Here is a 20,689-nt window from a genome sequence, read left to right on the forward strand (position 1 = left end):
GCAAAAACCACAAAAAAGGGCTTGGGGCGGCAAGCGAGTCATCTGCACAGCACTCAGATTCACATTCAGTGACTCACTGAATCGTTCACAGGAACTGAGTCGTCAGTTCACTGAATAGTTCAGAGTGACTCTGAAGTACTCTTAACTGTCCCATGGATTTACATTCCCTTTAGTTTACACCCTTTAACTCTAACTGCACCTTAAGTTAACTTTATTAAATTAACCCTCACTCCTCAGCATTAAATTAACCGTAAAGACCTCCTTAACCATAACTGCCCCAAATTAACCATAAAGACCCCATTTACCACAACTGCCCCTAAATTAACCCTAAAGACTTCATCAACCATAAATGCCCCTAAATTAACCCTAAAGACCACATCAACCATCAGTGGCGTCGGCAGGGGGGGTCAGAGAAGTCCATGGTCCCCTACATCATGCTGTGCCCCACCGCACTGATTGACACGGAGGAGAGAGAGGGGCGCCAAGCGGTCGCTCAGGAATAAGTTTTCAGCAACTGCTCGGCGCCTCCTCACTCTCCTGCGCGAGGCCTCTGTCCTGGTCGTGGTGCCAGCATATGATGTCATAATGCTGAGGACTGAGGGTTAATTTAATTAATTTAATAAGGTTAACTTAAGATGCAGTTAGAGGTAAAGGGGGGGCAAACTAAGGGGAATCTAAATCTTGGGGGCAGTGAAGAATAATCCTGTATTTATTTATAAGTATTGTGTCAGTGTGCTGTAAAAGATTCTCTGACCAATTCTCTGAATGCGGTTGCCGAGCGGTTGCTGAAAACGTATTCTCTGAAGAACTCTCTGACGTCGGGGAAACACCCCAGAGAGTCAAACCCAGAGAGTTCCCAGGTATGGCCATATCTATCCCTTACATATAGTACGCTATAGGGTAGTATTTTTCATACTTATGGCAACAGGTTTGATGGTTGTGAGCGAGGGCAGGGGGTTATAACTTTTAGATGTTGTGCTATGGCAATGGGATGTAAGGTTTTTCTATTTTTTTTTTTTATTTTGTATCATTTATTTTATTTTTTTATCATTTTTTTAATATTTTGTAAGTGCAGTACTATTAGAGGTCCTCTTAGGGACCTCTTGGCCATGCTATTTATGCCAGGGGGTTAAAAGGCATATCATGGGCACAGTGGCATAAAGGAGGGTTTAAGGCATTTCTGGAGGCTGAGTGGCATATAGGGGGTTAAAAGGCATATCATGGGGCAGAGTGGCATATAGAAGGGTATAAGGCATTTCTGGGGGCAGAGTGGCAAGCCTGGGGGCAGATGTGCATAACTGGGGGGCAGGTTGCAAAATAAAAGGAAATAAAAACAAAAGCAATTTTTTTCTCAATCATAGCTTTTAGTAAATATGAAAAAAATAGTTGACATGAATTAATATTTACTAGTAAATACGGAAACTTGTGTGGTTACACTAAATGGGTGAGGAGAGTGGGGCATGTCAGGACCCCACAACCTGGAAGATTCAAGTGTTGACTCAGGGAACCTAAGAAGCGACGCTTATCCTGGAGTTCTCCGGGCCAAACCCGAAGAGTGCCCAGGAATGTTAATAGTTTTAAACTGTCAGTTTAAAAGGTCAGTGTCAGTTGCATTTTAATAATTTGTCAGTTTTCAGACACAGGCTGTGATGCTGTTGGTGTTCTGTGCTCAGTCTTTATGACATCATGTGTTTTGCAGCACAAGGTTAGTGAGTGCAGGGCACTGAACATTTGTTCCTCTGCCAGTTAGTTGAGAGGAGCTGCCACTGTCTTGGATAACTTTATATTCAATTTTGCAAATTTTGTTGATATATTCTTCGGAAATATGTCTTACTGGACACTAATTGATTTTACCGGTCCTGTACCATATAGCGCTTTGGGTTTCGTTGACAGAATTGATGATGGATTTTGCTGCTATGAATGGCAGTCTGTAATAGTGAGTTGCTTTATTGGAGATAATGTGATAAACTTTACAATTAATGATGCGAGAAACATCGAGAGAGATCACAGACAATCTTCAATTCAAGAGTTGGAGGAGAATATAGAAGAATTTGTCCCTGGTCGTGTTTACTCTGATGCTGTTCCTCCACCAGAGGAAAGTGAAGAGGACACAGGAGATGCCGTCTCTAATATAATCATTCCAGAGTACGTTGCTGAAGCTAACGTACAAACTAGATCTGATGACACCATTTACACCAATGCTGTTCCTCCACCAGAGGAAAGTGAAGAGGACACAGGAGAAGCCGTCTCTAACATAATCATTCCAGAGAACGTTGCTGAAGCTAATGTTCAAACTGGATCTGATAACACCATTTACACCAATGCTGTTCCTCCACCAGAGGAAAGTGAAGAGGACACAGGAGATGCCTTCTCTAACATAATCATTCCAGAGTACGTTGCTGAAGCTAACGTACAAACTAGATCTGATGACACCATTTACACCAATGCTGTTCCTCCACCAGAGGAAAGTGAAGAGGACACAGGAGAAGCCGTCTCTAACATAATCATTCCAGAGAACGTTGCTGAAGCTAATGTTCAAACTGGATCTGATAACACCATTTACACCAATGCTGTTCCTCCACCAGAGGAAAGTGAAGAGGACACAGGAGATGCCTTCTCTAACATAATCATTCCAGAGTACGTTGCTGAAGCTAACGTACAAACTAGATCTGATAACTCCATTTATACCAATGCTGTTCCTCCACCAGAGGAAAGTGAAGAGGACACAGGAGAAGCCGTCTCTAACACAATCATTCCAGAGAACGTTGCTGAAGCTAACGAGGAAACACCATTTGATAACACCATTTACACCAATGCTGTTCCTCCACCAGAGGAAAGTGAAGAGGACACAGGAGAAGCCGTCACTAACATGATCATTCCAGAGAATGTTGCTGAAGCTAACAAGGAAACACCATCTGATAACACCATTTACACCAATGCTGTTCCTCCACCAGAGGAAAGCGAAGAGAACACAGGAGAAGTCGTCTCTAACACAATCATTCCAGAGTACGTTGCTGAAGCTAACAAACAAACTAGATCTGATAACACCTTTTACACCAATGCTGTTCCTCCACCAGAGGAAAGTGAAGAGCACACAGGAGAAGCCGTCTCTAACATGATCATTCCAGAGAACGTTGCTGAAGCTAACGTTCAAACTGGATCTGATAACACCATCTCCTCCTCTGAAGCAGATCATAACAGCTCACCTACTCCAACCCCAAAGGTGAGCAGACGACAGAATGTGTTGGAGAGGCTGGCAAATTTTTTCTTAAAGAAGACCAAAAATGGAAGACAGCCAGCCACAGAAAAACCTAAAAAAAGTTCCCACAAATACTCTTGGTTTGGAGGAATGTTTGGAAAGTGAAAGGTCTGGTCGAATTCGATTAGAGAAGGAAAACAACAGAAGAAGAAAACACTCAGATACTTTACTTTACTTTGACCAGAGAGTGATTTGATATGTATACTGTTCATTTGTATGTAATAAATTAATAGTCCTGAGAAAAAAACAGCATATGTGTGGTAAAAGTTAAAACATTAGAGGAGGGTGAACTGAGTGTATTGAGTGTAAAGGTGTGCGAGGGGCCACTGGGGCCAGTTTGCTTTACACCCCACACCTGGAGGTCCCAGGCTCAGTGAATTGAATTGAAATGGCAACTCTAAGGCAATTTCCTATCTTTTGTAAGACCCAGGGCTTTTTTGCGCCTCAAGTCCCAGAGCAATATTGCCATTTTTGGGGTATGTCGGTTCAGCAACCCACCCCCTTTCCTGCGCAGAGTGTACCCATATAAACTGTGTATTGTTTTTTTTCAATTGGAGAGAGGGCTTTCTTTTGATACCATAATTAGATAACTAGCTGAAAATTTAGGATGAGAATTTTAGTAAAAACTATGTGCGTTATAGATTCCACATTTCGCTCTAGTGGCCCTATGCCTCATTTGCACCCCCTAATTCTAAAAACCCTCCATAAAAGTACCGTATTGGCTCGGATATAGGCCGCCCCCGTATATAGGCCGCACCCTAAAAGTTTGGTGCTTTTTTAAAGAAAAAGTTTTTTTCTTTAAAAAAGCACCAAAAAAAAAAAAACATGCTGCCACTCTGTCTCCCCCCCCCGAGATATGCTGCCACTGTCCTCTCCCCCCGAGATATGCTCCCACTGTCCCCCCCGAGATATGCTCCCACTGTCCTCTTCCCCCCGAGAAATGCTCCCACTGTCCTCCCCCCCCGAGAAATGCTCCCACTGTCCTCCCCCCCCGAGATATGCTGCCACTGTCCTCCTCCTCCCCCCCCGAGATATGCTGCCACTCTGCCCCCCCCCGACTTACCGGAGCAGACTCCCGGGTGTCTTGCGGGGCCAGCGGGGGGCATCTACGCAATACGCGTATACAACCGGAAGTTGTATACGCGTATTGCGTAGATGTCCCCTGCCGGCCCCGCAAGACACCCGGGAGTCTGCTCCGGTAAGTCTTGGGGGCAGAGGTAATACGCATCGCCCGGACGGTCACCGGCTGCGGCGATGCGGGTAAACAACCTGGAGGCTGTTTACCCGCATCGCTGCAGCCGGTGACCGTCCAGACGATGCGCTTAGACAACCTCCCGTGCCGGCACCCCCCCCGTGGGAAGTGCTGGCAGGGGAGGCTGTCTGAGCGTATCAGAGAGTCGGATGCAGGTCCCCTGCACCGCTGCGGGGGATCTGTATCCTAACCCCGCTGCCTGCCCGGCGCCCGGGACTCCATGTCCCGGGCGTCGGGCGCTAGACGCCGAATATAGGCCGCACCCCCACTTTAAAGACTTAAAGTGGGGGAAAAAAGTGCGGCCTATATTCGAGCCAATACGGTATATATTTCTGTTAAGCAGACAACCCAGATTATCTCATCAGGGGCAGTTGGACATTTTTCATGCAGCTATTTGGACATCAATCACTGCCAAAGTTGTCTGTAGCAATCATTTCCTGCTCTTTTTTTCAGCAACGTTGTTGCAAAATTGTTTAGCTGCATCTTCTGATTACGGAAATACTTCACATCCATAGTTTTATTTTTCTTTCCTAGAGGGCCATATCCATCCATTACATATAGTACCCTATAGGGTAGTATTTTTCATACATATGGCTTAACGGGTTTGGGGGGTTTAAACGAAGGCAGGGGGTTATACCTTTTAGATCTTGTGCTATTCCAATGGGATGTAAGTTTTTTATTTTTAATAATTTACTTTATTTTTTATATTTTTGGGAATTTTGAGATCACACACACAGGTATAATTATATATATATATATATATATATATATATATATATATATATATATATATATATAAATATGCGTTACACATGAATCGGTTCATGAATCGATTCATTTCAATGAATAACTCGAAATGAACCGATCCACGTTAATGATCCGAACTTCCCATCACTTATAGTCACAAGCAAGCGAATATCTATACTTATAACGCATAATATTCGACATAAACAAAAGCCCGGAAACAGGAGATATTAACCATACTGTCAGATAGGTCCCCACTCCGCCACAACAGTTACAAACGCCAATCGTATCAGCGGTGCCCTTCACCCGGAAGAAGAACCTTATTGGCTTGTGGCATTAGGACGACAAATGGGCGGGGATTTAACGCTCTTCCGCCAATCTTGGGGCGGTGACCGTCTGAAGCTGCCGTATGGGTCTGGCGGAGGTAGGTAGGTATTAATACCGATAACGATCAGTACTCTATTATTATTATTACTATTAGGTATCAGCAGAAGAGAACTCACACTATGAACTGGCATTGTGCTGAAACTGAACCGATCGTCCCAACTTACAGTAGTACGTTACCTAAAGTATTTCAGCGCACCGAATCTCCTGTCTGTTCTTTTGCGTTAAGCGATACAATACTTTTGCAGTCTCGACAGTCGTTTTATTCACGGTAAACGGAGTGTTGCAATGTTCCGCCTTCCAGCTGCTGGGGAACATGAACACTACGGTGTACGGCCAATGAGCATTATGGGAGTTGTAGTGCTCAGCTGACGATTTTTTTTTTTTTTAATGTTAAGGTCATTACTTGTCATTACTACTACAGGATGTGTTATTTGGACTTCCCTTTCCTTTTCGAAAACATTAGTATTTTATGCTACTTATAACAAGACAGGGCAATGTGAGGTGTAACTACTGTATGTTAAGTAGCATTGTCTTGTAAAGATGTTAGTTTAAATTCTCAAGTACTAATGATATATACATTTTTATAAACAATCTTAGGTGCCATTATTATTATCGCTTCCTACTGAGTGACCAGATGTGGTGTTTTTGATTTATTGCTTTTTATGTGGATGAGAATACATTGTCTATTGCATAAAACCTTTACAATATCTCCGTTATTTACTCAAAGCCCGTCTTGCTCCCAGTAACCCCAGTTGTTGCAAGTCACTGCGTAATTGAATAAAAGCATTGTTTGTGGAAATTCATGCTGCCCGCCTTAGCTTTACTACTTAAACTTTGTCCTGTACTTTTTTTTGTAACGTTACTATGTCCTAAATCTCTATAAAACAGAGACATCCGGGTACAGCTGACTGGTCTATATGGTGGAAGTCATTCTCTTTGCCAAAAGGAACTTTCGACTGCTTCCAGACTAAATAACAGGTAAGGAGACACAAAATGTTGCTTTTATTATTTGACTACAATTGTGGCTGAGACTATAGCATGCATTTCCGCCTTGAAACATGTTTTTTTTCCCCAAAAAAACTTAGTTTGGTGTCCAGAGATTTTGGGAATTGCTTTAAAGTCCTCTGAAGCTGTGATGGCGAATGTCATTGACCACCAAAAATAAATTTCACCGTAGCCTGTCCAAAAAGAATCAAATGCACAGGGCAAGAACCTATTGTAGTTTTGTGCTGTAACCTGCTTCTTTCCAACAAGGGTCAGATTTGTTGCCCTTCTGAAAATATTTAAATACACAAAATGTCCGTTTCTGGGGAAGTGGGAGTTTTTTTATTGCGATATTCACTAGAAATAACTACTAGAAGCAGTGCCTCGAAAGAAAAAAACATTTTTGTGCTTTCTTGTATTTCAGGAAGATGTGTGAAGTAGAGATTGGCACTCGTGTGTATGCAAAGATGTGTCTTCATGCTGCAAGGTATCCACACTGCACTGTTAGTGGGGCCCTTGTGGGCCGCAGAGGGAATGGATGTGTCACCTTATGTGATTGTGTGCCTATCAATCATCTCTACCTTCCCTTGGCGCTCAGTTTAGAAGTGGCTCTCACACAGGTACTAATTTTTCCAACATCTCGGTTCATCTCCATTTCTTTCACCTGTCTCTTAAAAGTCAGTGTTTCTCATTTATTTTCTTGCTTGTCTTTCCATTCTTTTTTTTTTATCTTTAACTGTTTGATGCTGACTTGTGCCTGTCACTATAGTGCAAGGATGTCTATTCTTTCTCATTGACAGGGAATTTAATATTATGTCACAACTGACATGTTGCTATATAATACGCTAGAAATATTTATAATTTACACTCAGATAATGCAAATGAAGCTGTGAATACAGATTTTGTATTACACAGAAAAGCATAGATACTGATTATGTTTGTAAGCTTGCGAGCAGGGCTCTCTCCACCTAATGTATCCGTTTGTCTTAGTCTGTCAATTCTTGTCTTGTCATACCCCTTGAATATATGTATTGTATTAAGCAATGTGTAGATTGTTGGCGCTATATAAATAATATTATTATTATTGTTATTGTTTCTGGAATAGCAGTGTTAGTATACCTTAACCTGGAAAGGTAATAGAAACCAGCACAACAGACCTAAATAAGCTGCTTTCTCTTAATCATGACACTGAAATCTTGATTTGTCTATGGCCACATTTAACTCCTCTGTAAATTAAAATCGTGATGAGTCTTCCTGTAGCCTTTTGTCCTTTCACAGACAATAACTTGCTATTTGTCACTGCCTTCTTTGATTGTTTCACAGATTGATTCATGGTGCGCTCCCCAAGGCTTGGTTATCGCTGGTTATTACCAAGCAAACGCCGGGCTGAAGGACAACAGGTATAACTTGAGTTACCGTGCTTTCCTTGTTTCCCCCAACTACATGTATTACACCTGACGCTAATATCTACTGTTCACTTAAGGAAAGTTTTCCATGGGAATGGTGATTATGACCTCTGTATGGTTTGCTGTGCATATCAAGTTATTTGCCCCCATGAGAAATGCAGAACGCACATGTTGCATGATGAGCAGACAGCCATAGACAATGCAAATGAATTATTAACTGACTAAATCATCCCCCGGTCACACTGCATGTGTGTAGTTGGGAACAGTCTGTTTTCTGCCAGTGTCACTTCATCTCAAATTCACAATCACGTTTATGATCTTCGAACATCCCTTTAATAAAATCCTTGCTACCGCGTACGTATTCTAACACCCTCTTTCCTCAATAAAATATTCTACCCTCTCTCAGTCCTGGTTGTGCTGCTCAGCGTACGGCGTCTCTAATTTCAGAATATCAGGAAGATGCTGTGTTAATAATGGTAAGTGATTTCAAAGGCCTGTCTCTTTCCCTCTCCTTACCAATTGTTAAGCCGCTCTTCTCTTCCTTGTGTAGCTAGATAACGAGCATCTGTCTCTGAATCCCGGGGTCCCTCCCCTTACTGTTTTGCACCAGAACAGCAGCAAAGACTGGGTACCCAAGGAAAAGACATTGTAAGTACCTGTGCTTTCTATACTTAAACTGCTATCACCCTAATTAGCGTCTTTACTTCCCACCTCTCCACCGGAGAAACATTTTTTTCTAATGGAAATTGATCATGATTTACTTTATCCTAAATGGGCGGCACAGCCAATGAGAAGCAAGTTGCACAGATATATTCCGTTGGAAAATGAGTTCCCCCGTAACACCAATCTGATCTTTAAGAACTTTTTTAAAAAACTTATTTATTGCAGGGTCATGTGGGGTCATTGGGAGGAGACCCAACGAATCACAAGGCAGCTTCTTCACGCTAAAGCCTATCAACGACTGGTTGACTTTGACACTCACCTGGATGACATCAGGGCTGACTGGACCAATCAGGAACTGAATTTGGAAATCGCACGTCTGTCTGCAGCAGCAAACGGCCGCACCTAGGTTTTAGGATTCCTGCTTTGGGACAGGTTTGGGTTTATCTGTCCGCTGTCTCTGCCGCTCCCATTGATGGGTGAATGTACTCGTACATCTATACATTTTGCACATTTTAAAGAACAGAAACGCATATAGAAGTATTAGCCCAAGAGAGGATCTGGTCTTAAGTGAAGGTTGATACCTTTTTTTTTATTGGTGAGTCAAATGAAGGCACCTCTGTGTTGCAGATCACAGAAATAATTTCCCTTCGTTCTTATGTTTATTGTCTGGATTTAAGAAATATGTGCATGACAAGTATAAAGTATATTTTAACGGCCACTGTCCTACATGCACTGTAAACATGCATTCAGTTGGGTTGACTTTTTAACCATAAAACGTATAAAAATTTTATTTCATGTTTAACCCATATTTCCCTGAACAGTTAATGGAACTTATATCTGTGGACATATATGAAAACTTTTAAGGTGAATGAATATCTCACCTGTGTTTAGGTACTTATGTAGAATGAAACACAATTTTGTATATAAATTGCCTAAGGTTAATATAGGGTGCCAGATTGGGTTACAGAAACATTTAGGGTTTTGTTTTGTATTGCTTCCTTTGATACCGTTTCTGTTTTTTTTTGCTTTCATCCATTGTTAATATACTGTTATTTATTTCTGGCCTCTGCAGCTCAGTATACGAAATAAATGGGACACTATAGTGTAAAAGAGGCTTTGTTTGTGAAATAGTTTTTTGCCGATCTCATTCTAAATATTGCAAAATTTCAAGTACAATGTCTGAGAACACCTGAATAGTGAATGCATAGTATAATTTTTTTTTTTTATTTACGAATCAGACCTTCAAGCACAAACTCCAACCAATACTCCAATCTTCATGGACCAGTTGCTGTTTTACCTGTTTCTAATGGACCTTTCCAGTCTCCTCACTTGCCTGTGTATGAAATATCATACCGTCTTATCTTTTCTCAGTCTCTTCATCTTCTAACTACCATGCTGTACATGCTCTCTGCATACCAGCACCACCACATATTATATTGCTCCCTCATTGCTTTCTACTTCTTTTCACATGCACTTCCTCTACTATGACACCCCCTGTCCCATACTTGGTAGCTTGAAAATCCCTATACATTCTCTAGCCTCTAAATTAATTTATATTACGTATTTCTTTGGTCTTGCACAGTTTACTAAATCCCTACTAGTAAGAATACATACTCTGTATTTTATTTAAGCCTGTGCTCAATATCACCCCCCCCTTTTGACATTTGCCTTATGATGTTTTCTTACCCTCTATGTCTCATGAATCTCATGTTCCCAATCTTCATCAATTCATCTACTTGATTCGGATCTTTGTTTGTTTGTTTTGTTGGGCCCCACCTAATTTTCAGCATTTGTATGAAAATTGGTATAGTATAGTTTTACCATTTGTTTTTCTTTCTTCTCAAACAAACACTACCTGTCCTCTTAATCTTGTCCCCTCTGATCCTACTGCATAACATCCCTAAAATGATCACCTCTCTGTTCCATTTTCAACACTAACTTCATCCCCACCCCTTCTTGACTTACCCCTTTTACTTCTCAGCCCAACCATGTCTACCTCAATACCACCTCACTCGAGACAAAACGCCTGGTTGTCAGAATTTTATTAACGTAAAGAGGTTGCGAAAATACAGGAAGGTCATAACTAAGATATGGATTGGAGTCGTCCAGTAATCCATTGGATTATGAAGCAGTTAGTAGATGAGTTGCTTGGCATCTCCACGAGGTCTCTTAATCTTGGCATAATTCTTACTGATAATATCGTAAAGAGTGGCCTAAGAGAAGGGTAAAAAACAATAAACTGTTCAGGACAGTACCTCAAAACCACTTATCAGGCAGTTTACAAAATTGCAATGAGTTAAGTGGGTGCAAGAAATCATGGTAGGGATCGGAGCCAGACAGGGATTAAAATTGGTAAATTTGTTTTGAATATTTCTTAAATTGTCTGCAAAACTAAATGATCAGACTGCCATTACTTGCAATGTGGTCAATGTAGTGCAATATCCGATCAATAAGTAATGTGCCCATAATCCATGCGCTATGGATCTGTTCAGTGAATCAGGTAGTAATGTTGAATTCATAACGGGAAGACCGACTGACTAATGTTTAGGAAAAGCTCTACAAATGTTCATATCATTTATTAAGATTACATTAAAGCTAAAGATCACATTTTAAAAGCTTTAAAACAAAGAATACGGTAGGTACTACTCATGATATCTGTGGTCACCAAGCTATCGATTGCCTAAGACCTCCAGCATGCCAAGAACTTGATTGTCAGGTTTCTAGATGCCATTCTCATCAAATACTCACATAGAAGTTCCTTATCTCCCGGGCTGTTATCCGTAGCTCTAAGTATTGGGATTCATCAAGCTGATGGACTAGAGCACGGTAATCACCCTAGAAAAGGAATAGATACTGATAAAGGAAAATCATGGGAGTTGCAGTCCACAAAAGTGCATTGGTCCATTTTTTGTTTTGTTTTTAAGATAAAATCAAAAAATAATAATTAATAAACAAATGTCCTTGTCTCCTTTTTATTGATAGGAGGAGGGGGGAGATTTCACATCACGACCCCCGATTTCAAAATAGATCAGCAGGTGGCACGCTGTCCCTTTTAGTTATTTTTAAAGCTTCCTTGCTACCACGCAGCCATATTGGCCATCTGCAATCATTCTTTTCTTGGAAGCAGCTATATTGGCTGTCTGCGATCAGACTTCAGCCATGGGAGGTGGTTGCCAGGCCTAAGGTTCAAAAGGATGGCCCTAGAATAAAGTCCTAACTCCAAACTTTAGTCCATGTTTCCTGGCAAATGAAAAAGCCAGGAGGAAGGTGTTGAGAGAGGAAATGGAACATATTGCATATATATGTCTTAGCTTCAATACTTAAATTGGGTGCCAGGCAAATAAGAAAGTCACTTACCACATGAGGACTTTTTGCTGCCTTGGCCACAGCATCACCTCGATCAGAAAGGTATCTGGGTAGATAATGATAACATTTTCATTTTGTTTGAACAGAGAAACAGAACAATAATTCCATCAAACACTCTCACTGGACTCAATGGGTAACAGTACATCATGCACTACGGAACTTCCACCTGTACTTTTTCCTCAAGCCCTGCTCTTTGGACAGGCAGGAGCTTATATATTATTATAATGCAAGGAATTCTGAGGCCATTGGCACTGGTTTTCTTTATAAATGTGTACTCATCAAGTCCCACTGTCTTTCATCAATATATTATCCATTTTTATGTATTTAGAGCTTGAGTATCATTAAAACATTGGTACAATAAGTATGAATATATTAAGAAAGGATGTCCCTTGTCCTGTAAAGCTTACATTCTCCGATTTTAGGTCGGGTAGGTTCAGCATTTAATAGGAGACCATTCTGGTGGCAGAGAGGGGGGAAAGAATGGACCACCTGAAACATCAAGGTGAGCCACCTTTTGGGGAACACAAACTTTACTGGCCACTGGGGTTCTAGTTGATTTACCGCTAGGATTTTCCACAGGTAAAGCACGGGATTGATGGTATTATAATATTAAATTCTGCATTTCCACCCACCTAGCCAAAAAGTACAAATTGAAGATTTCTTTACCTGAGCTGTGCAGGGTTTTAATGATGCAGAAAAAAGCTGATGAGCAGTGATGAACCCTTCCCTGCAAGGCCATTTGAGGATTAATTTGACATTTTTGGAAATTTTACTCACTTTGCTATCTGGGTTTGGGAGGCGTCTAATTTTGTCCTTAGGTTTGTCATTAGTTCAAACACTTTCTCCTGAGAAGAGAACACGAATTAGATCAAATAAGAAGGCAAAACAAGTTATATGTTGCAATCGTGACACATTACCTGAACCGCAACTCCAAAGTTATTTCCATCTTCAATCTGAGGAATCTGGAGCTGCAGCCAAAGAGAAACCTGAAAGGAGTAAAAGGAGCCATTTCGGGGAAATTCCTGGTATACTCAGGCTCTACTAACCACTAGACCTGTAATCCCCTGGATTTCCTGTAAAGTACTCTTTAAAATAGACATAACCCTAGCCTTAATGAAATGTGTGTTTTCTCTTTGCGTAACTTCTCAACTCTGTAAACATTTATTTTTTCACCCCACCTTTTTTCCTTCTCATTAAACAATTATTACCAAATTCAGGTTTTCTTTCGATTCTTGTATTTCATTCCTGATTTTGCTTTGTAGATTTGTGATTTTATCATTGCAAGCGATGGGTCCACAGGGAGGACCTGTATAAGCAGAAATGGTTGCCAGTTTGTTACGTGTATGTTTAAAGGTTAAATAATAGTTAATTGAAAATCTCTCTCAATCATAGTGCATTTACACTTGTGCCCTGATTCCCAGAAAGCTTTAACATTAGAAAAAAAGGAATTACTGTTTATTATCCATCTAATTAACATGCTGCAACTATTGTGTTTGCTAATCCGCAGCTTTAGCTAAAGAGCTAGATATCAGCTAACATAGGTCTCGGTTGGTCTTAGAAGACCCCCAAGCTTTCTTGGTGCACAACCTTTGAAGCTGACACTAATGACATATGGAATTATTTATTAACAAACCAATAGTCCCATGTCTGGTATCATATAACTGGTTTGTTCCGGGGCTAAATTGTACTTCTGCACTTAAGCCGTCTAACCTAAAAACACAGGACACTTTAAGCTTCCCCACATCAATTATCGAAAATATACGAAGATATATATACGAAAATATAAGAACAGAACAACATCATTTTACCTTTCTCCTCCTCGTCATCATCTTTCTTCTTGTCATCCTTCTTTTTCTTCTAAAGTATAATTGTAAACAACATATCAGAAGAATGCACAAAAAGATTAAATTGCTGAAGACATTCCCCCAAATGATGTTTATATAGATATTCATATACAGGCAACCCCCCATGACTTCTGAAAATCTTTACCCTAAACACTTGGTTTAGTGACTATGTATTTAACTTGAAGTCATATTAATGAGGCTTTTTTCCATTTGTGTTGGGATTCATTTCTCACCTCTTTCTCCTTTTCTTTCTCTGGGTCTGGTATTGGAATATCTAGTTCGGCTCGAAGTGTTTTGAGGTCAGAAATATTCAGTTCTGGAGTCTGGAACAATCGTTAAAATGAACAAAATTTTGCTTACTACAAAAATGAAACGTTAGATGGAATCTTGTAGAAATAGAAAATAGCAGGTGATCTTATATATTTAGCGCATGCCTCCTACATCACACGCTCTAGACCCAGAGGTAACTTACTAAGGAACATGCAAATCTAAGAGACATTCAATCCATTATAGCACCCTTATTTTTGTATGTCTATTTTATTAATAATTTTGTCTTAAATTACTCTGTGCCCTGCATAGGGTTTCTATTAAAAACTCCAGGGAAGACAGCTAAGCAGAATTTAGTTGCCAGATTGGCTATTTTACTCCTGCAACCTATAAAATAGCCATGCTGCAGTTCTGACAAAACAGATTTGACTTGCGCAACATATAAATTCCGTGTTGACACTTTGTCAAGGGATGGCATGCCTCAAATTCATTAGAGTCTTAAATGGCAACCAGTGTTCAGAGACACTGTACATGGTGGGATGAAAAAGAAATGCATCCATACTAAAGTACGGTAAGTGTAAAACAGAAATAAATTGGTATGAGATATACACTGAATAATATGAAAAATATTATTGATCTTATTTTTCAATAAAATAAATTGCTGGGGATTTTTGTAATGTGCGTGACTAGGGTAAACACCTTTTAATCACATAATGCTTATTTGTTCTTTGTGTGATTTTCTTTACACTGTATCAAGTAGTGTTCTCTTCATCTGCCTTTATTATCATATAATAAACTCACATTTTCCACAAAGATGTACTGGGTTACTGTGTATAAGATCACATGACACTATTCTAGGGTACCATAAATACAACAATAAAAATATTGAAATAAACGTATACATTAGTAATTGCCATTCCTGATTATAAAAGCCTAACTTGAAAGGACGACCAACTAATCGTGTAATCCTGATGATTCCATGAAGAATAAATTGCTAGCAGATATTTGCTTTCTGAAAAGAACCATTTTTTCATCCTAATCTTCAGCTGTTCTGACTGGGTGTACATGGCAGTTGAATCTACTGTCTGATTAGCATATGAATTCAAGCAATGCCATGTGGATGACTGCCATTTGGTCTCCATTCCTGCCTTCAATGAGGTCACATTCACCTTTATTTTCCATGCGGAGATACTGTGGAGCTAAAAAGCTTTGAAAGATCCAACGAGTAATTTTAGGTTGGGGCCGTCATACAACAATTGCAAAGAAGAGGAAGCTTGCGGCTTCTCTGTGGCTGGGTCTGAACCTTGAATTTTGGATATTTGAAAGCCATTTACCTTTTCCAAAACATGTACAATAATGCACGCTTAAGTATTTATAAGAACAAGATCCTGGCTGGTTTAAGCATAATTGCCTGAACTTTTTATTTATTTATTTTACAGATATTAGGTGCACTTTTGCCCCTGCGTAATCAATTTGATGTACAACAGTACAGTGGTTCTCAAACCAGTGCTCTGGTACCGTGTCAGACCTGGATTTAAGGATTTGAAAACTGTAACGAAAACGCTAAACAGCAAGTTCACTATGGTTAGCGGTTCTTGAGGGCCTGTCTGGAAAACCACTGCTGCCATCTTGACTTGCTCTATGTTGAGCACAACCCAAATAACATAGAGTTGTAACATGATAACTAAACAAACAGGAACAACTTTCTTCATTAAACATATTAAAGTGCAGATCAAAAACCCATCTCAAAGCTACGTGATAGCACCCTTTGAGGTTATAGAGCAGTCATACCCCTGTATTTTAAGTAAAAGTCAAAAGTACCACAGTTCCAGCCTTGGGTCTGTGATCGGCGGACACTCCGGTTATTTATAAAGGCTTGTAGAAGCAGCTGTGGGAGTAGCTCTGGCCTTCCCGCTCTTTAATCTGTCAGCTGCCAGGATTCTGAAGCTTTCAGTATCTAATTTAGTGCTGCACTGGTAAATAGCATAATGCTTCAAAATGTGTTTTTCTGGCTAGACTTATTTAAAAATTATATAAAAATCTACACTGATATGTCTTTTTGTGTTGCTCCAGCTGTTCATTAGGCACTCACTATGTCTCCCATCTCACACAGCTTTCCTGCCCTGTTGGATTATTTAAAAAAACCAGGAAATTAAATTAGAACAGGAAATATTTTAGCCATCAACATTCTAGCTAGGGATCATGGGAAAGTCATCTAATCAGAGATACCCAACAGGTGGCTCTCCATCTGTTGAACTATAATTCCCATGGTCCTCTGCCAGATTATGGTGCACCAGGCTCTGAAAGAGTGTCATAAAAGACACAACACACAATAAAATAAACAATCTCATGAGTATCCCGCATGTGTGCACTGCTGAGCTGGAGATGCGTTTGTTGATTCAAGGCAAATAGGTGGCAAGCAGGCACGGTATGCACACTCAACACAGGGGCGTCCAACCTGCGGCCCTCCAGCTGCTGCTCTCCCATAATGCTCTTTCAGCTAAGGGGCTGGCTGAGGAGCATGGGAGATGTAGTCCTTCAGCAGCTGGAGGGCCGCAGGTTGGACGCCCCTGACCTAGATGAACACTTCCACAGACATCTATATTTTCTATACACACGGCTTCCCACTTTCCACTATTCAACATAGACGAGAATACACCATTGAGCAAAATCGGCATTTTGATGCTCATGAAGGTGAAGAAATGGATAGCAGTGGGAAGCAGGAGAAAAATCCTGCACACACACGCTATGACAGGTGTTGAAAAGTTTTGAGTAACAAATATATACTAAGGGTAATTATTTGCTTCCCTGTAAAGCGGAGAATAAAGGAAAATTCAATTATAGATTGAATCCTGAGCCCTGCCAAAAGCTGATAAAGCATTGAATATGGATATTTTTGAAACACTGTTCAATGGTAAGACAACAATGATGACTGGGGGGGAAAAAAAGATAACATTTGTATCTTTTGAGCACTTCACGGCATTGCCTAGTCTTCTCTCCACCACAAAATATTCTGCAAGCCATGCTTGCGTTTGCTATATGCCAAAGAATGGCTGCTTATGTCCAAGGGACCCTTAAGGCTAAACGGTAGTTACTTCTGTTATTAAATTTATTACCTGGCATGCACAATGTGTTTGTTGGTTAATTCATTTTTTGTTGGTTATTTTTTGGTTAGCTAATAATACACATAGGTGAATCCAGATTTCACTAAAGTGGGATCCATACACTGAGAGGAGGCCCCAACCTTCTGAGGCAAGCAACTGCTTATACCAGGTAGCTGTTCATCCTTCCATAATGACCACAAATGTGTTTCCATATGATTATTTCTAACCTAAAATAGTTACTGGCTCGGTGGCAAACCTACCCTTATCCCACCCCACTTACACTTAGGAACTGGTCCAACTCAGATATCTTCTTGGGAAATCCTGCTGAGACCAGTTTATCAGCCTGTGGAGAAAATTGTAGTAAGCAAAACAAAAAATTAATTGAAAACATATGTAACATGTTTCAGAGATACTATAGTGGCCAAGTCACTGGCTACATAATTACAATTAATATTGTCCATAAATAAATTACAGCTACATCACAAAACTAACTGTTGCAATGTCTAATTATATATATATATATATATATATATATATATATATATATATATATATATATATATATATATATATATACATACATACATACATACATACATACATATATGGTTTCAAGGTCAGCTACTAATCTCATACCATCATGATGTGAAACATATGTACGGCCGTGACACACGACCCCTCCTGCTTAATGTACACATTGCTTTAATGGAAGTATTACCAATTCCCAAACAAGCTCAAGTGTCGTACTTGGCAAAAGTGACAGGAAGCAATTAGCCTACAGACCCTGTTCCAAGGGTTCAAAAAAAAAAAAAAAATGGTGTGACCCACAATTCCTCACCTCCAGACAAAGATGGTTTCTGAATTCATCCACCTGTACAAAAACAAAAAAAAAATATTTCTGGACCACTTTGTTACTAATTTAAATAAAACATATAAACAAGAATATACATAACTACTCCAGGATCCCTATGTTGAGGCATTTGTGATTCAGAGTACCTGCAAAAGTTTTGCAGCAATATGCTTCGGGTGATGACTAAATCCAGAGTATTGCTAGCCGAACATACCACCTGGTCCTGTATACCACAAATGACACTGCTTACAATCAAAGTCTGTAGCAGAAGAGCGGAGCTCTCCAGACTGGCCACGGCAAAATTGTATGGCGGATGGATCCCTATTTATTCACATTACCTGCGGTAATACAGTACATTTTAAAAGGCCAGGTATGTTATTTAATACAGACACTGCTTCCAAATCGACACTTAATCCTGACTTTTTGTTGACATCGGTTTTTTAATTCAAGGTCAAGTTTCCAGGATGTGTTTCACAAAGTTATTCCCAGCCAAGTACTTGACGTTTTCTTTCACTTTTAAAATCTATTTTCCATTCTACTTAAGAAAACTGTCAAAGATCATTGTTATTTGTAACTAATTCTTACAGTCATCCCCCCCCCCACCATTATCACACTTGGTTTATTATCATAGAGCTTAAAAAATTCCACACTCTCCCCAGCCTGACAACACTGGATCCTTTAAAACCTTTGAGTGCCTGACCATCTGCCCCACTGGCATTTATAGGGTTTAATTTTGATACATAGGATTCTCATCCCTCCCAACATTTCAAACAGCCGAAAGGTACGTGTTTGGATTAAAGATTTTGGTTAGTGGTTCGGCCGGGGCTTTACCTGACCCATTATTAGGTGCTGTCTGTATGTAACCAAGTACAACATTTACAAATAGAAGAATGCGCTCTGTTTACACAACCTGATTTAGACTCGCATTTATTTTATAAATACCGTATTATTGGTATTTCTAGGGCTGTAGAACACACACACACACACCAAGTTCTGGATAAAGAAAGCTTTGGGTTCGTAAAAAGTTCTGTCTTGTGCGCTATAGTTTTTTGAGGATAATTTTTATTATATTATTTATTTATTTATTTAGGTGAGACCATTCTGACCATTACAAGCTCAAGGTTATTTTGAGTCATAAGGACTATTTCAACTATTTTATCAGTAGGGTCTTTCTCTATGAGAAGACCACCGTGATGGTATTGCAGGCAATCTGAAGCCATCAATGAAGTTCGTGGCGCTGTTTAGAAGATTTTTCCCTGAAAGTACTTCTACAATTGCAAACAGCAGTAATTTGCTTAAAAAAAATTAAATCTGACGATAGAATATATGTGAATGCTTCAGGGTGGGGCCATTACCAGACAATCACATGAATTAGAAGAGGTTTATGTCAAAAAGAAGCACCAGCAAAGCCAAACGGAAAGAGGAAGGCCTCGTCTTGTAGTTAACAATGTACTCTGTGGCTCAGAATTTAAGGTTGCCATAGTTTTCAGTACACATGTAAATTTAACATGATGCTGCCCACCTGTAGTTATAGGATGCATTATATGTGATGTTTAAACTAAAAGGAGGGCATTAATTGCTTCAGTTTATACGTTTATTATAATGCAGGGAAGCACTTTGTAGGTGGTAGTCAGCAACATGTGAAAATTAGATGAATCCAGGTAAATTGTCGATACTAGGTATCCAATTAAAAGTACAAATTCAGTTTACAAATTCTCAAGTATATATATATCTAAGAAAGATAAACCGTTCATGTGAGTGCAGCATGCAGCTGTATCTACCAGACACTAAATAATATAAACGCATACACACAAATAGAAACATTTACACACTTATGGCTCCCACCTTGTCCTTGGCGGCCTGTGATATGTACAGCGTTGCCATTGCAGAGAAGCAGTTACCAGAAGTATGTCGTCTGTCTGCTTTTGTGTCCTGCTGAGACGACAGAGCTGTGAACTAAAAGTGAAAGTGAATAAAAAGGGGACTTCCAGCAAATGATGGGAGGAGATAGAGAGCTAAAAACAAGGTGGAAGGGCGATGCAGCTCTGGGAAACGCAGAAGAAAGAAGTGAAAAAGAGAAAAGAGGGTTAAAATAAAGGAGGAAAAAAAGAATATAGCCTTTGGGTATGGGGATGAGGAGAAATACAAAGTGCAATCTAGAAAGGGTTGAATGCAATATGATCTATGCAGCTATGGAGTGGATAAAATCTTGCCAACCCCCCCAATCTTCCCCACTTTCACTCACCTTAGCTTACATATGTGAAACGTCTCCATGTTCGTCACTAATTATTTTGAGATACACTAATGAGCGCATTATATGACATGTAGAAATATTTTAATTACCGGTATATGAACGTAGAATGATTCTCACTCTCCTTGCTGCATATCCATACTATACATACATACATACATACATACATACATACATAGTACCAGGCATGATCGCCTGTTTCAGTGGAATCCTATAAACAGGTAAACAGGGTTCTGTCTTCAGAGCGCTTCTCGCATCATTTTGCAAGCAGCATATAAATAAGCACATTTAGCTCTTCTAGTCTATGGGCGT

General features: G+C 39.9%; 2 protein-coding genes across 2 annotated transcripts; one reads left to right on the top strand and one right to left on the bottom strand.

Annotated features, from left to right (window-relative positions):
* The first annotated feature begins 5,638 nt into the window (after positions 1–5,638).
* Positions 5,639–9,276, top strand: EMC9 (ER membrane protein complex subunit 9). The gene is made up of 7 exons (XM_053456813.1): positions 5,639–5,683; positions 6,531–6,620; positions 7,051–7,246; positions 7,950–8,026; positions 8,439–8,508; positions 8,583–8,680; positions 8,921–9,276. Exons 3-7 carry the CDS (start codon positions 7,055–7,057, stop codon positions 9,099–9,101), a joined length of 618 nt encoding a protein of 205 aa, XP_053312788.1. The 5' UTR covers positions 5,639–5,683; positions 6,531–6,620; positions 7,051–7,054; the 3' UTR covers positions 9,102–9,276.
* A 1,444-nt stretch (positions 9,277–10,720) lies between these two features.
* On the bottom strand, positions 10,721–20,123 carry PSME1 (proteasome activator subunit 1). The gene is made up of 11 exons (XM_053468010.1): positions 19,972–20,123; positions 18,115–18,147; positions 17,557–17,619; positions 14,139–14,228; positions 13,870–13,918; positions 13,270–13,367; positions 12,979–13,047; positions 12,839–12,906; positions 12,053–12,107; positions 11,444–11,530; positions 10,721–10,908 (listed from the first exon to the last, which is right to left on the bottom strand). The coding sequence occupies exons 1-11, from the start codon at positions 20,008–20,010 to the stop codon at positions 10,828–10,830; spliced, it is 732 nt and encodes a 243-aa protein (XP_053323985.1). The 5' UTR covers positions 20,011–20,123; the 3' UTR covers positions 10,721–10,827.
* Positions 20,124–20,689: the final 566 nt, after the last annotated feature.

This window comes from Spea bombifrons, chromosome 1 (assembly GCF_027358695.1).
Source record: "Spea bombifrons isolate aSpeBom1 chromosome 1, aSpeBom1.2.pri, whole genome shotgun sequence".
Classification (NCBI taxonomy): domain Eukaryota; kingdom Metazoa; phylum Chordata; class Amphibia; order Anura; family Pelobatidae; genus Spea; species Spea bombifrons.